At 45.1% G+C, this 17,087-nt stretch overlaps 1 protein-coding gene across 3 annotated transcripts in view; it reads left to right on the top strand.

Annotated features, from left to right (window-relative positions):
* Positions 1-17,087, top strand: part of LOC134355354 (kin of IRRE-like protein 1) — a 152,546-nt gene that overhangs the window by 66,408 nt on the left and 69,051 nt on the right. For all 3 annotated transcript variants that reach the window (XM_063065120.1, XM_063065118.1, XM_063065119.1), the window contains one exon: positions 1,539-1,689. In XM_063065120.1, the coding sequence (XP_062921190.1) occupies positions 1,539-1,689 (151 nt within the window). The remainder of the gene's footprint in view (positions 1-1,538; positions 1,690-17,087) is intronic.

Here is a 17,087-nt window from a genome sequence, read left to right as displayed (position 1 = left end):
CATCACTCTTCCCCACATCACTCCCCCACTTCTCTTCCACATCTTTACTCATCGTCTCCCTTGCCACTTCTGTCCTCAAATCTCCCATCTCTCTTCACTTTGCTTTTCACCAATTCTGTTTCCCAACTCTCTCCCATTCTTTCTCCACATCTCTCTTCCACATCTCCCTCTCTCACTTTCACATCCCTCTTCCCCATCTCTCTCCCACATTTCTCTCCCCATCTTTCTTCCTCATCTCAACCCTCAACTCTCTCCCCCATCTCTCTTCCCCATCACCCTCCCTCGACTCTCTCGCTCAACTTTCTACCCCACATCTCTCCCCACCTCACTTTCCTATCTTTCTCCTCATCTCTCTACCAATCCCCTTCCCATTTCACCCATCTCTCCCCCAAACTCTCTCCGCATCTCACTTCCCCACTGCTCTTCCACATCTCTCACACACTATTTCCCTTCCCACTTCTCTCTCCACCTCTCCCAACCACTCTACACTTGTCTCTGCCGTCTCTCTTCTCTCCCCATGTCTCTCCTCATCTACCTCTCCAATCTCTTCCCACCTCCCTTTCCCACCTCTCTTCCCCAGCTCCTTTCCCCTCTGTTCTTCCCCAACTCTCTTCCCATTTCTCACCCCAACTCTGTCCCCCTCCTTTCTCCTCCACCTCTCTTCCCCACTTCCCTCCCCTACCTTTCCCCTATCTTTCTTCTGTATCACTCACCCACCATCTCTCTCACTGACATCTCTCTTCTCCATCTCTCCTGCACCTTTCTCCCCCCTCACCCATCATGTCTCTCCAACTCACTTCTCCATCTCTCTCCCCATCTTTCACTCACCATATCTTTTCCCATCACTCACCCCATCTCTCACTCATAATCTCTCTCTTCCCCATCTGTCTTCCCCATCTTTCTCCCCACTACCCTACCCATCTCTCTCCCTCAACTCTTTTCCCCTTTCTTTTCCACATCTCTCTTCCCGTTTCTCTTCCCCATTTCACTTCCCTATCTCTCTTCCCCATCCCTCTCTCCCATCACTTTTCCCCATCTCATTTTCCCCATCTCTCCCCAACTCTCTCACCATCTTTCTCCCCAACTCTATTTCCATCGCTCTCGCCATCTTTCTTCCTCATGTTTCTCCCTCCCTCATCTCACTCCTCTTGTCTCTCCCCCTTTCTTCAGCTCTCAATTCATTCTCTCACTGCCTTCTCTCTCCACCCTCTCATTGCCTCTATCCCTGCCACTCTCTATTCCATCCCCCTTTCTCCTCGTAAACCTTCCCTCATTCCCTTCCTCCTCTCTATTCTACCTTTCTCCCCTTCCCATCTCCTTGATTCCCTTGTGCTCCCTCCTTCCCCTCACCATCTCCTTTGCTCTCATCCCCTTTTCTTCATCTCTCCTTGCATCTCTCTCCCTCCTTTCTCCCAGTCTTACTTTCCTCCCCCTTGCTTCCCCTCCTCCCCTTCACAACTTCCTTCTCCTTCCCACTCACACCCCTTCCGCCTCTTTCCACCTCTGCTCTCCATCCTTGATTTTCTCCCTGTTCCCAGGCTGTGATGGATGACGGGAAGAGGTCCACGACCATCAGCACCCTCCCCATCACTCCCACCGATGTGGACACTGGCCGCCTGTTCACCTGCCATACAAGTAACATGGCGTTGCCTGCTGGAAAGGAGACCATCGTCCGACTCAATGTTCACCGTAAGTGAAGGGAGCTAGCAAGGGTGAGGGAGGGAGTGAGATAAGGAGTTGGACACTGCGGGTAACAGGCCTTTCACCCATCACTTTCATTTTGATGTTTTCTCTCATCTACGCAATCGCACTTGGCCACATTAGCACTGTGTCCTTCCATACATTCTCTGTACAACTGTCTGTCTAATGGTCTGACAAACACAGTGACTGTTTCTGATACCCTCACCTCTTCCAGCACTGCCTTCTAGATATTAACCACTCTCAGTTACCCTTCAGATCCCTCTTAAACCTCCTTCCTCCTACCTTAAATCCTGCGCCCTCTCTGTACATCATTTTGTACTCATTTCTGTACGGTTCCTACGCCTATCTGACCTCAAAATGTATCCGTCACATTTACTCCAGCCGTGGCCTGACCGATGATTTATTTCTTGTACAGTTACTCAGCTTTCTGTTTATTCCATAGCCCTTGATCACGAAGGAAAGCTTCTCTTCTCTGCCACCATGGCTTCCTGTGCTGCCACCTTCAGGGGTCTTTGCAGTTGTGTAGCTCTGTTTGAACAGAGAACACAGAACAGTGCAGTAGAGAAGCAAGTCCTTTGACCCATGATGCTGTGCAGACCTAATTAAACTGGTTTTTATATGCCTTCTGTCTGCACAATGTCCATTTCCCTCTATTCTCTGCACATTCATGTGACTATCTAAGAACCTCTTGCATATTTTATTACAGACACCCACCATTGTCAGTGTAATAAAACAAAAGCCCACATATCCCCTTGAGCTTAGGCCCTCTCACCTTAAATGCATGCCCTCAAGTGTCAGACATTTTGACCCTGTGAAAAAGACACTAGTCGGTTGTTCTTTCTATGCCTCTTCAAGTTCAAAATACATTTATAATCAAAGTATGTATAAATTATACAACCTTGAGATCTGCCTCCGTACTGGCAGCCACAAAACAAGAAACCTGAAAGAATCCATTAAAAAAACTGTCAAACACCCAATGTGCAGAGAGAAGAAAAAACAAATTGTGCAAACAATAAAAGGAAGCAAATAGCATTTAGGATGAAAGTGAGCCCTCAGACATGAAGCCTGAAGCAGGCCCACAGCCTCAGTGCACTGAAGAGCAGAGTAAGCGTCATGAAGCTTGAAGCAGCTGCACAAGGCCCACATCCTCAGTGCAGTGAAGAACAGAGTAAATGTTGCAGAGTTTTGAGCAGAACTGACCTGACTCTGGTCCTGACATCTGGCCTGGTGTTTAAATCATCCAAACATCAGGCCATTCCTAGATCTAAGACCTGGGCCCTGTCACTTCGATGTGCTCTGGGCCTGGACCCTCATACCACATTTCATCCTGACTTTTCTGCACTTTGCATGCCCTGACTCAGTGTCAAGCATGCCACCACTTTGCTCTGAATCTGTCTGAAATATGCCTCAACCTCCCTCCAACTCCATCTCTCCCTCACACGTTTCGACCCTAGACTCAGCCTCCCCTTTGCACGGGTCTTCATTGTTCGTGGTAATCATTAACCACTATTCTTTTTAAAGAAAAAGTGTTATTACTAAGTTAAAAGTGTTATTATTTAGTTGTGTTTCTTCTTGCTTTGGGAACTGCCAGTAAGTTGTCGCCTGCCTTCAACAATGCCGTCTTAAATCTTATAAACATTTATCAGGTCTCCCCCCAGCCTTTGCCACAATTTGTCCGCCTTCTCCTGATTGCACATGCTATCTAAAACAGGCTATGCTCCTGATGAAGGATTTCAGCTTGAGATGTCAATTCTTAATTCCTCTCCAGAGATGCAGTCTGACCTGCTGATTTCCTTCAGTATTTTGTGTATATTGCTCTGGTATTCCAGCATCTGCAGAATCTCTTGTGTTCACAACAGCCTGGTGAACCTCATTAGGCCCGAGAGGTATATCCACTTACTGCATTATATGACATCTAACGCTTCCTCAATCTGTTCCAGAACACCCTGTTCCCTCCCTGAAATCTATACTGCAATGTCTCTCTCCTTTGCAAATGCTGATTACGACTTCTCCCATGTCCTCCGATGCCTCACACTATTTCCCCTTTGGTCCCTAATTACACCACAAGGCATTTGTCTTCACCTTTTTCACCAATGGCCTATTGTAGCCTCTCTGTGTTCTCCTGGCCGAACCCTTTTTAACTCCTTACCCCAACCTATACTCCTCCTGACCCTCCCCTGTGTCTCAAAGTAAGTACAGACAGGGTCAGCTAAAGAGAATGTGGAGAGTGAGAAGGGAGAGAGAGAAAAGATAGAAAGCAGAGTGGGCTAGGGATGGAGAATGTGAAAGAGAGGGACAAAGGCACAGATAGTTAGAGTGTGAGATGGAGAATGTAGATGACAGCTGGATGGACAGAAACAGAACAGGAGGCTGGTGAACGTGAATCTGCGGACAGGATAATTGATCATGGGCAATGGAGTGGGAGAGGCTATGTAAGTAGAAATGAGAGGGAAATGGGGGAAGGCAGAGTGGTAAATGAAGAGCTAGAGAGTGGCATTCAGAGTGACAGTGGAGAGTGCAGAATGGGGGAAAGGAAAAGGTGATGCAAATGGAAAATAGATAGAATGGGACAGGAAATATGATGTGGGAATAAAACATGGGAGTGACTGGGACAATTGGAGTGAGATGGACAACAAGGGTGGGAGGAGAAACAAAGTGGTTGCGTGTGGAATGGGAATAGGGAACAGAGAGAAACAGAGAGATAGGGAAAGAGGGGTGGGAGGATAATATAGAGAGGCAATGGAAATAGAACATAGAATAGTACAGCATAGTACAGGCCCTTCGGCCCACATTGTTGTGCCGACCCTCAAACCCTGCCTCCCATATAACCCCCCACCTTAAATTCCTCCATATACTTGTCCAGTAGTCTCTTAAATTTCACTAGTGTATCTGCCTCCACCACTGACTCAGGCAGTGTATTCCACACACCAACCAGTCTCTGAGTGAAAAACCTTCCTCCAATATCCCCCTTGAACTTCCCACCCCTTACCTTAAAGCCATGTCCTCTTGTATTGAGCAGTGGTGCCCTGGGGAAGAGGCACTGGCTATCCACTCTATCTATTCCTCTTAATCATGTCTCCTCTCATCCTCCTTCTCTCCAAAGAGTAAAGCCCTAGCTCCCTTAATCTCTGATCATAATGCATACTCTCTAAACCAGGCAGCATCCTGGTAAATCTCCTCTGTACCCTTTCCAATGCTTCCACATCCTTCCTATAGAGAGGCGACCAGAACTGGACACAGTACTCCAAGTGTGGCCTAACCAGAGTTTTATAGATCTGCATCATTACCTCACAACTCTTAAACTCTATCCCTTGACTTATGAAAGCTAACACCCCATAAGCTTTCTTAACTACCCTATCTACCTGTGAGGCAACTTTCAGGGATCTGTGGACATGTACCCCCAGATCCCTCTGCTCCTCCACACTGCCAAGTATCCTGCCATTTACTTTGTACTCTGCCTTAGAGTTTGTCCTTCCAAAGTGTACCACCTCACACTTCTCCGGGTTGAACTCCATCTGCCACATCTCAGCCCACTTCTGCAACCTATCAATGTCTCTCTGCAATCTTCGACAATCCTCTACACTATTTACAACACCACCACTCTACAACTTTCCAACCCACCCTTCTACCCCGACATTCAGGTCATTAAAAAAATCACGAGAAGAAGAGGTCTCAGAACCGATCGTTGTGTGACACCACCAGTCAAAACCCTCCAATCCGAATGTACTCCCTCCACCACGACCCTCACCTTCTTCAGGCAAGCCAATTCAGAATCCACCTGGCCAAACTTCCCTGGATCCCATGCCTTCTGACTTTCTGAATAAGCCTATCATGTGGAACCTTGTCAAATGCCTTACTAAAATCCATGTAGATCACATCCACTGCACTACCCACATCTATATGCCTGGTCACCTCCTCAGAGAACTCCGTGTAGCTTGTTAGACATGATCTTCCCTTCACAAAGCCATGCTGACTGTCCCTGAGCAGACCATGTTTCTCTAAATACCCATAGATCCTATCTCTAAGAATCTTTTCCAACAGCTTTCCCACCACAGACATAAGGCTCACTGGTCTATAATTACCCAGACTATCCCTACTACCTTTTTTGAACAAGGAGACAACATTTGCTTCCATTCAATCCTCCGGTACCATTCCTGTCGACAACGAGGAGGTAAAGCTCCTAGCCAGAGGCTCAGAAATCTCTTCCCTCGCCTCGTGAAGCAGCCTGGGGAATATTCCGTCCGGCCCTGGGGACTTATCCATCCTAATGTATTTTAATAACTCCAACACCACCTCTCCCTTAATATCAACATGCTCCAGAACATCAACCTCACTCATATTATCCTCACCGTCATCAGGTTCCCTCTCATTGGTGAATACAAAAGAGAAGTATTCATTGAGGACCTCGCTCACTTCCACAGCCTCCAGGCACATCTTCCCACCTTTATCTCTAATCGATTCTACCTTCACTCCTGTCATCCTTTTGTTCTTCACATAATTGAAGAATGCCTTGGGGTTTTCCTTTACCTCACTCGCCAAGGCCTTCTCAAGCCCCCTTCTTGCTCTTCTCAGCCGCTTCTTAAGCTCCTTTCTTGCTACCCTATATTTCTCAATAGATCCATCTGATCCTTGCTTCCTAAACCTCATGTATGCTGCCTTCTTCCACCTGACTAGATTTTCCACCTCACTTGTCACCCATGGTTCCTTCACGCTACCATTCTTTATCTTTCTCACTGGGACAAATTTACCACTAACATCCTGCAAGAGATCTCTAAACATTGACCACATGTCCATAGTACATTTCCCTGCACAAACATCATCCCAATTCACACCCGCAATTTCTAGCCTTATAGCCTCATAATTTGCCCTTCCCCAATTAAAAATGTTCCTGTCCTCTCTGATTCTACCCTTTTCCATGATAATGCTGAAGGCCAGGGAGCAGTGGTCACTGTCCCCCAGGTGCTCATCTGTGACCTGACCCGGTTCGTTACCTACTACTAGATCTAGTACGGCATTCCCCCTAGTCGGCCTGTCAACATATGTCCTGGACACATTTAACAAACTCTGCCCTGTCTAAACCCTTGGAACTAATCAGGTGCCAATCAATATTAGGGAAGTTAAAGTCACCCATGATAACAGCCCTGTTAATTTTGCACCTTTCCAAAATCTGCCTCCCAATCTGCTCCTCTGTATCTCTGCTGTTACCAGGGGGCCTATAGAATACTCCCAACAGAGTAACTGCTCCCTTTCTGTTCCTGACTTCCACCCATACTGACTCAAAAGAAGATCCTGTTATGTTACCCACCCTTTCTGTAGCTGTAATAGTATCCCTGACCAGTAATGCCATACCTCCTCCCCTTTCCCCCCCTCTCTATCCCTTTTAAAGCACTGAAATTCAGGAATATTGAGAATCCATTCCTGCCCTGGTGCCAGCCAAGTCTCTATAAAGGCCACCACATCATAATCCCATGTATGCATTCAAACTCTCAGTTCATCACCTTTGTTCCTGATGCTTCTTGCATTGAAGTACACACACTTTAGCCCTTCTACCTTACTACCTTTACACCGTTTATTCTGCTTCTCTTCCCTCAAGGCCTCTCTATATGTTAGATCTGGCTTTACTCCATGTACTTCTTTCACTGCTTTATCGCGAACCCTCCCGAACCATGCTAGCAAACCTACCTGCAAGGATATTGCTCCCCCTCGAGTTCAGGTGCGACCCATCCAATCTGTACAGGTCCCACCTTCCCCAGAAGAGATCCCAATCTAAAACCCTGCTCCCTGCACCAACTCCTCAGCCACGCATTCAACTGCCATCTCCTCCAATTCTTACCATCACTATCACGTAGCACTGGCAGCAACCCTGAGAACGCCACCCTTGAGGTCCTGTTTTTCAGCCTTCTGCCTAGTTCCCGAAACTCACACTTCAGGACCTCATCCCTCTTCCTGCCTATGTCGTTGGTGCCAACATTTATCACGACTTCTGATTGCTTTCCCTCTCGTACCAGGATGTCGTGCACCCGGTCAGAGACATCCCGGACCCTGGCACCCGGGAGGCAACAAACCATGTGGGTGTCCTTCTCACGTCCACAAAATCTGCTGTCTGCTCCCCTGACTATGGAATCTCCAATGACGACAGCTCTCCTCTTCTCCGTGCCACCCTTCTGCACCACAGGGTCAGATGAGCCAGAGAGATTAAGAAAGGAGCAGCAATAGTTAGAGGAGTAGAGAGAGAGTGGTGGGAGAAATGGAGAGAATCAGTTAGAGGGAAAGAGGAGAAGTTTGAGAGAAGAGGTTATGAGGAAAGGCGGGAGAGTTTGATGGGGAGGAGAACAGGGCGAAGGAGTGAAGCAGAGACAGTTGAAGATGCAGGCCTGACAGAGGGCCCAGGGAGATTGTGAGAGTGACAGCTATATTGTGGAGAGGGAGGGGAAGTTGGAGAAAAAATGGGGGAAGGGAGAATGCTGGAACTGGAGAGAGGAAGTTGGGGAGAGGGAGATGGAAAGAAAATCTAGCAAGAGAGGTTTAGGGAAATAGGAAGGGATGGAAAATGAGAGGGGGATGGGGGAGGGACAGGGAGAGATGGACAGAGAGAGGAAGGGAGGTGGGGAGTGGGACAGGAAGATAGAAAGAAGATGGGGAGATGTAATGACAGGGGGATGGAGATGGCCAGAGAAGGAGATAGAGAGGATGAGGGATGCAAAAATGGAGAGAGTGGCAATGAAAGTAGGATGGAGAGAGGGTTGGAGATTGGGGGCTGGAGGGTGGAAAGGGGGATGGAGCATGCATGTAGGGAAGTGGGATAGAGGGAGATGAGAGGGATAGAGAGTGGGGTTAGGAGGTGGAGAGACTGGCATAGAGAAAAGGTGCATTTCAGAGACAGTTACCCAAACTCCCTGACCTTTACCATAGCCTTGGACAGGGATAGGAGAAGACTGTATGGCAAAGTACTGTATTTAATTGGAAGAAATGGAATTTTGTTGCTATTAGTCAGGAATTTGGGAGCATAAATTGTGAATGGATGTACTCAGAGAAATGCGCAACAGAAATGTGACGGTTGTTTATGGAGCACCAGCATGGGGTTCTGGATGTGTTTGTCCCATTGAGGAAGAGGAAGAATGGTAGAGTGTAGGAATCATGGTTGACAAGAGATATGGAATATCTAGTCAAGATGAAGAACCTACGCCTCTATGCTCCGTCCACCAGAATAAGTGGGATCTCCCCGTGGCCATCCATTTTAATTCCACTTCCCATTCCCATTCTGATATGTCTATCCATGGCCTCCTCCACTGACTGTCATGATGAAGCCACACTTAGGTTGGAGGAACAATACCTTATATTCCGTCTGGGTAGCCTCATGATGGCATGAACATCAATTTCTCAAACTTCCGGTATTCCTCCCCCTCACCCCTTCATCATTCCCCATCTCCTTTTCCCTCTCACACCTTATCTCCTTGACTACCCATTGCCTCCCTTTGGTGCTCCTCCCCCCTTTTCTTTCTTCCAAGGCTTCTGTCCTCTTCTATCAGACTCCCCCTTCTCCAGTCCTGTATCTCCTTCACTAATCAACTTTTCAGATCTTTACTTCATCCTTCCCCCTTCAGGTTTCACCTATCATCTTCTGTTTCTCTCTCTCCTCCCCCCAGCTTTTAAATCTACTCCTCAGCCTTTTCTCCAGTCTTGCCAAAAGGTCTTGGCTCAAAACATCGACTGTACTCATTTCCATAGATGCTGCCTGGCCTGCTGAGTTCCTCTAGCACTTTCTGTGTGTTGCTTGGATTTCCAGCATCTGCAGATTTTTTTGTAAGAGGAAGAAAGAATCTTCTTAAGGTTTAGGAATCAAGGATCAGATAGAACTCTGAAGAGTTACAAGGTAGCTAGAACGGAGCTTAAGAGTAGACTAGTAAGAGGTAGAAAGGTGCAAGAGAAGGTCTTGCCAAGTAGAATTAAGGAATATCCCAAGGCATTCTACACATAAGTGAAGAACAGGAGGATGACTAGAGTAAAGGTAGGACTGATCAGGATAAAACGAAAACAGAGTCAGGGAAGTTAGGGGAGGTCCTTAATGAGTACTTTGCTTCAGTATTCACCAGTGAGAGGAAACTTGACATTTGTAAGGACAGCTTAAAACAGGCTGATATATTAGAACATGTCAACATTAAGAAAGAGCATGTGCTGGAACCTTTGAAAAACACTAAGATACACAAGTTCCTAGGTTTGGACAGGTTATATCACAGGTTGTTACAGGAAATGAGGGAAGAGATCACTGTGCCTTTGGCAGTGATTTTTGTATCCACACTGGTCACAGGATTAGTAGCAGATGATCGGATGGTGGCAAATATTATTCCTATTCAGGAAAGGGAGTAGGGATAACTCTGGGAATTATAGACCAATGAAACTTACTTCATTGGTGGGAAAATACAAGAGAAAATTCTTAGAGATGGGATTTACAAGTATTTGGAGAAGCATAGCCTGATTAGGGACAATCAGCAAGGCTTTGTGAATGGCAGGTCATGCCTCACAAATCTGACTGAATTTTTTGATGATGTGGCAAATCACATTGATGAAATTAGAGCAGTGGATATGGTTTTCGTAAGGTACTTGATTAGGTTCCCCCTTGTATGCTGATTCAGAAATTCAGGAGGAAAATTTGTCCACGTGAATTCAGAATTGGCTTGCCTGTAGAAGGTAGAGGGTGGTTGTAGATGGAGCATATTATAGCTGGAGGTCAGTAACTGGTGGTGTTCCATAGGGAGCTGTTTTGGGATCCCTGCTGTTACTGAATTTTGTAAATGACTTGGATGAGGAAGGCAGCAATATATGGAAAGAATAAACAGTTGATGTTTCGGGCCAACTCTTCGTCAGAACTGGAGAAAAAGATGAGAAGTCAGAGTGGGGTGGGAGGCAAGGAAAAAGTAGAAGGTGGTAGGTGGTAGTGAAACTGGAGGGGAGAGGGGTGAAAGAGATAAAGAGTTGGAGAATGGGGAATCTGATAGGAGAGGGTAGAAGACCATGGAAGAAACAGAAGGTGGGGGATAACCAGAGGGAGGTAGGAAAGATAAGGAGATGAGGTGAGAGAGGGAAAAAGGAAAGAGAAATGATGAAAGAGAAAGGGGAGGCAATCATTGGAAATTTGAGAAATCAATGTTCATGCTATCAGGTTGAAGGCTACCCAGATGGAATATAAGATGTTGCTCCTCCAACTTGAATGTGGCCTCATCAATGCAGTGGAGGAGGCCATGTCGGAGTAGGAATGGGAAGTAGAATTTAAATAGGTGGCTACTGGGAGATCATGCTTTTTCTGGTGGACGGAGTATAGCATAGGTGCGCAGTGAAACATAGAAACATAGAAAACCTGCAGCACAATAAAGGCCCTTCAGCCCACAATGCTGTGCTGAACATGTACTTAATTTAGAAATTACCTAGGATTACCCATAGCCCTCCCTTTTTCTAAACTCCATGTACCTATCCAGGAACCTCTTAAAAGACCCTGTTGTATCCAACTCCACCACTGTCACTGGCAGCCCATTCCATGCACTCACCACTCTCTGCATAAAAAAAACTTACCACTGACATCTCCTCTGTACCTGCCATTTTCCAGACCATTTTCCAGCTGGTCTAGATCCCACTGCAAGCCATGATCGCCTTCTTTGGTCCACTACATCCCCAATCTTGGTGTCATCCACAAATTTGCTGATTCAGTTAACCACATTATCATCCGGATCCTTTATATAGATGACAGACTGTAATTTATTTATTTTTTTTATTTATTACTTTTTTTCCTCCTATGTTATGCATTGCATTGAACTGCTGCTGCTAAGTTAACAAATTTCATGCCGGTGATAATAAACTTTGATTCTGATTCTGACGAAGGACCCAGCACCAATCCTTCTGGCACTCCACTTGTCACAGGCCTCCAGTCAGAAAGGCAACCACTTACTATCACTCTCTAGCTTCTCCCACAAAACCAATGTCCAATCCAATTTACTACCTCATTTTGAAGGCAGAGTGACTAAATCTTCTTGACCAACCTCCTGTGCTGGACCTTGTCAGTTGTCTTACTAATATCCATGTATACAACATCCACTGCCTTGCCTTCATTAACATTCCAGGTGGCTTCCTCAAAAACTCTAAGTTTGGTTGGACGTGACCTACCATGCACAAAGCCATGCTGACTATCCTTAATTAGCCCATGTTTATCCAAATACTTATATATCAAGACCCTCAGAATATACTGTACTTCCAATAACTACCTCATTACTACCCCATACTACCTCTCCAGCATTGTTTTCAGTGGTCTGTTATCCACTCTCATCTCTTTTTTTCACTTTATGTATCTGAAGAATCTTTTAGCATTCTCTTAATATTATTGGCCAGCTTACTTTCGTATTTCATTTTTACCTTCTTGATGTCCAACCTAATGATGCCCAAACTAATCAAGAATCTATCAAAATCCACCTGAAATATACTCAATGACTTGGCCTCCAGAGCCACCTTTGGCAACGAATTCCAGATTCACCGCTCTCTGGATAAAGGAATTCCTCCTCATCTCCATCCTAAGAAGACGTTCCTCTATTCTGAGGCAATGTCCTCTGGTCTTAGACTCCCACACCAGAGGAAACATTCACTCTATCGAGGCCTTTGAAACTTCAAGAGGTATTAATGAGGTCACTCCTCATTCTTCTGAATTCCAATGATAGAGAGCCAGAACCATCAAACGCTCCACATATGACAAACGTTTCAATCCCTGATCATCATTTTGAATCTCCTTTGAACACTCTCCAATGTCAGTACATGCTTTCTTCGATAAGGGGCTCAATTCTGCTCACAATACTTCAAATGAGGCCTCACCATTGTTTTATAAAGCCTCAACATTATATCCTTCCTTTTATATTCTAGTTCTCTTGAAATAGATACTAACTTCATAAGACATAGGAGCAGAATTAGGCCACTCAGCCCATCAAGTCTGCTCTGCCATTCCATCACGGCTGATCCTGGATCCCACTCAGCTTGCATTCTCACCATATCCTTTGATGCCCTGACCAATCAGGAAACAATCAACTTGCACCTTAAATATACACACAGACTTGGCCTCCACCACAGTCTGTGGCAGAGCATTCTACAGATTCAATATTCGCTGGCAAAAAAAAATCTTCCTTATCTCTGTCCTAAAGGGTCGCCCCTCAATTTTGAGGCTTTACCCTCTAGTTCTGGATACCCCGCACCATTGGAAATATTCTCTCCACATCCACTCTATCTAGTCCTTTCAACATTTGCTTGGTTTCAATGAGATCCCCTGCATTCTTCTAAAGTCCAGTGAGTACAGGCCCAAAGCTGCTAGTATGTTAACCCCTTCATTCCTGGAATCATCCTCGTGAAGCTCCTCTGGAATCTCAACAATGACAACACATCCTTTCTGAGATATGGGGCCCAAAACTGTTGACATACTCCAAGTGTGGCCTGACTAATGTCTTATAAAGGCCCAGCATTATCTCTTTGCTTTCATATTCTATTCTCCTTGAAATAAATGCCAACATTGCATTTGCTTAACCTGTAAAATTAACCTTCTGGGAGCCTTGCACGAGAACTCCTAAGTCCCTCTGCATTCTGATGTCTGAACCTTCTCCCCATTTAGACAATAGTCTGCACTATTGTTCCTTTTACCAAAATGCATTCTCATATATTTCCCAACACTGTATTCCATCTGCCACATTTTTTGCCCAATCTTCCAATTTGTCTAAGTCCTGCTGTAATTGCATTGCTTTCTCAGCACTACCTACCACTCCACCTATCTTCATATCGTCCGCCAATTTTGCCACAAAGCCATCAATTCCATCAAACAATGTGAAAAGTAGCGGTCCCAATACTTACCCCTGAAGAACACCACTAGTCACTGGCAGCCAACAAGAAAAGGCCCCTTTTATTCCCACTCGCTGCCTCCTGCCTGTTGGCCATTCCGCTATCCATGCCAGTACCTTTCATGTAAAACCATTGAATTTTATCTTGTTAAGCAGTCTCTTGTTTGACACCTTATCAAATGCTTTCTGAAAATCCAAATAAATGACATCCAGCCTCTCCTTTGTCCACACTGCTTGTTACTTCCTCGAAGAACTCGAACAGATTTGTCAGGCAAGATTTCCCTTTACAGAAACCATGCTGACTTTGATTTTGTTATCGTTAGTCTCCAAATATCCCAAAACCTCATCCTTAATAATAGAGTCCAACACTTTCCCAACCTCTGAGGTTAGGTTAACTGGCCTGTGATTTCCTTTCTTTTGCCTTCATCCATTCTCAAAGAGTGGAGTGACACTTGGAATTCTCCAGTCCTCAGGGACCATGTCAGAATCAAGTGATTCTTGAAAGACCATGACCAATGCATCTGTTATCTCTTCAGCAACCTGAGACCATGACCAATGCATCTGTTATCTCTTCAGCAACCTTTCTCAGGCCTCTGGGATGTAGTCCATCTGGTCCGGTGACTTATCCACCTTACAACCTTTGAGCTTACATAGCACTTTTTCCTTTGTAAAAGCAACGGCACTCACTCCTGCTCCCTGACACTCACAGACCTCTGGTACACTGCAGTATCTTCCACAGTGAAGACAGATGCAAAGTACCCATTAAATTCATCTTTGTCCCCCATTACTACCTCACTAGCATCATTTTCCAGTCAACTATCTTCCCACTCACTTTTGCTACCTTAAATGTCCTTTCATTGGCTTTTATGCAGTCCTTAACTTCCTTCGTCAGACATGGTTGCCTACACCCACCATTTGAGAACTTCTTCCTCTGTGGGACATATCTTTCCTGGGCCTTATGAACTATTCCCAGAAACTTCAGCCATCTCTGATCTGCTGTCATACCTGCCAGTTAACTCCTTCAATCCACCTGGGCAGGCTGACTTTGTGGTTCCCTTTATTCCATTGCAATACTGATACATGTGAGTTATGATCATATTATGATCACTGATCCCTAGGGGTTTCTTTAGTAAGGTCTGGGTTATTACACAACACTCAATCTAATATAGCCTTTCCCCAAGTAGGCTCAAGCACAATCTGCTCTAAAAAGCCATCTTGTAGGCATTCAACACATTCCTTGTTTTGCGATCCAATGCCAAACTGATTTCCCCAATCCCCTTGCATATTGAAGTCCATTATTACAATTGTGTCCTTATTACATGCCTTTTCCAGCTTCCTTTGCAATCTCAGCCCCACATCTTGGTGAATACTTGAAGGGTTATATATGATTCACATAATTTTTTTTTACCCTTGCAATTTCTTCACTCCACCCACAAAGATTCAACATTCTTTGACTCTTTGTCAGCTCTTTCTAAAGATGTAATTCCATCTCTTACTAACAGAGCCACACCACCACCTATACTTTCCTGCCTGTCCTATATCCTTTGACATTCAGCTCCCAACTATGGCCTCAGTGATGCCACAGTGTCATAATAACCAATCTCTAATTGCGCCACAAGTTCATCCACCTTATTCCAAATGTTACGTGCATTTAAAGACAGCATCTTTAGTCCTGCATTCTTCGCCCTTTTGAATTTTGCCTCTGTGAGACAATTTAACTCCTTGCTCTGTCTGCATTTGCACCCAATAACTGGCTTGTCCTTCCTTACATTCATATTATACCCATCGTCTACTTGTAAACCTGCTGTCTCATCCTCAGCTGATAATCCTGGCTCTCATCCCCTTGCCAAATTAGTTTAAACCATTCGCAACAGCTCCAGTAAATCTGCCCACAAGAATATTGGATCCCTTGGATCCTAGCGCAAACCGTCCATTTTGTACAGGTCCCACCTGCCCCAGAAGAGTCACTGGCAGCGAACCAGAAAAAGTTCCGTTTATTCCCACTCATTGCCTCCTGACAATAGGCCAATGCTCCATCTGTGCTAGTATTTCCTGTAATATGATGGGCTCTTAACAGGTTAGCAGCCTTATGTGCAGCATCTTGTCAAAGGCCTTCTGAAAATCCAAGTACACAACATTGGCTGATTCTCCTTTATCCACCCTCCTTAATATTTCTTCAAAGTATTCCAGCAGAATTTCCCTTAAGGAAACCATGCGGACTCTGCCTATTTTATCATGTGCTTCCAAGTACCCCAAAACCACATCTTTAACAATCGACTCCAACATCTTCCCAACCACTGAGGTCATACTAACTGACCTATAATTTGTTTTCTTCTGCCTCTCTCACATTTTGAAGCATGAAATTACATTTTCAATTTTCCAGTCCTCTGGAACTATTCCAGAATCTATTGATTCTTGAAAGATCATTACTAATTTGGCAGGGGGATGAGAACCAGAGTATTAGGGCTGACGAAGGGGAAAACAGAAATAAATCAAAGATAGCGTGCAACAAGAGATGATAGAAAGAACAGGTAGGAGATGAGGCATAATCACAGCCAGTGAAGTAATTTACAGGGCAATGGAGGCATGGTGCAGTTAAAACGGAAAGCAACAAATACTGGACTGAGAGTGTTGTATTTGAATGCACGCAACACAAGAAATAAAATGGACAATCTTGAAAATTAGCTACAGATTGGCAAGGTTGACTTTGTGGCCATCTCTGAAACTTGGCTAAAGGATGGCTGCCATTGGGAGTTGAATGTCCAAGGATATACAGTGTATCAGAAAAATAGGTTAGTAGGCAGAGGGGGTGGTGTGGCCCTGTGCATAAGAAATAATTTTAAATCATTAGAAAGGAAGACATAGGATCGGCAGGTGTAGAGTCTCTATGGGTTGAGTTAAGAAATGGCAAGGGTAAAAGGATCCTAATGACAGTTGTACACAGGCCTCCAAACAGCAGCTGGGATGTGGATTACAAATTACAGCAGGAGATAGAAAAGGCATGTCAGAAGGGCAACGTCATGGTAATTGTTAGGAATTTTAACATGAAAGTGGATTGGGGAAAACTAGGCCAATACTGGACCTCAAGAGGAAGAATTTGTAGAATGTCTTTTTTTTTTATTAAGTGCAATCGTGAACAATAGCCAGATCAGAAACGCTGATCAAGTCAACTAGTTCCCAAAGAGAACTCTGATAGGCCAATCAGATGGTTCACCGCTGCTCAGCGATAACAAGCTCAAGGGTCGCTAGCCCCAGTATATTAAGCCTGAACAATGGAAGCTACAATGGGATGAGGGGGGATTTGTCTCCTGTAGACTGGGAACACAGGCTACATGTGGGACAGTTGAGGAACAGTGGAAAATTTACAGAGATTTTTTGGCTTTGGAGGCGATGCAGAGGAGGTTCACCAGGTTGATTCCAGAGATGAGGGGGTTAGACTATGAGGAGAGATTGAGTCACCTGGGACTGTATTTGCTGGAATTCAGAAGAATGTGAGGGGATCTTATAGAAACATATAGAATTATGAAA

The sequence above is a fragment of the Mobula hypostoma genome, chromosome 13 (assembly GCF_963921235.1).
Source record: "Mobula hypostoma chromosome 13, sMobHyp1.1, whole genome shotgun sequence".
Classification (NCBI taxonomy): domain Eukaryota; kingdom Metazoa; phylum Chordata; class Chondrichthyes; order Myliobatiformes; family Myliobatidae; genus Mobula; species Mobula hypostoma.
This window is presented reverse-complemented; position numbering and strand designations above follow the sequence as displayed.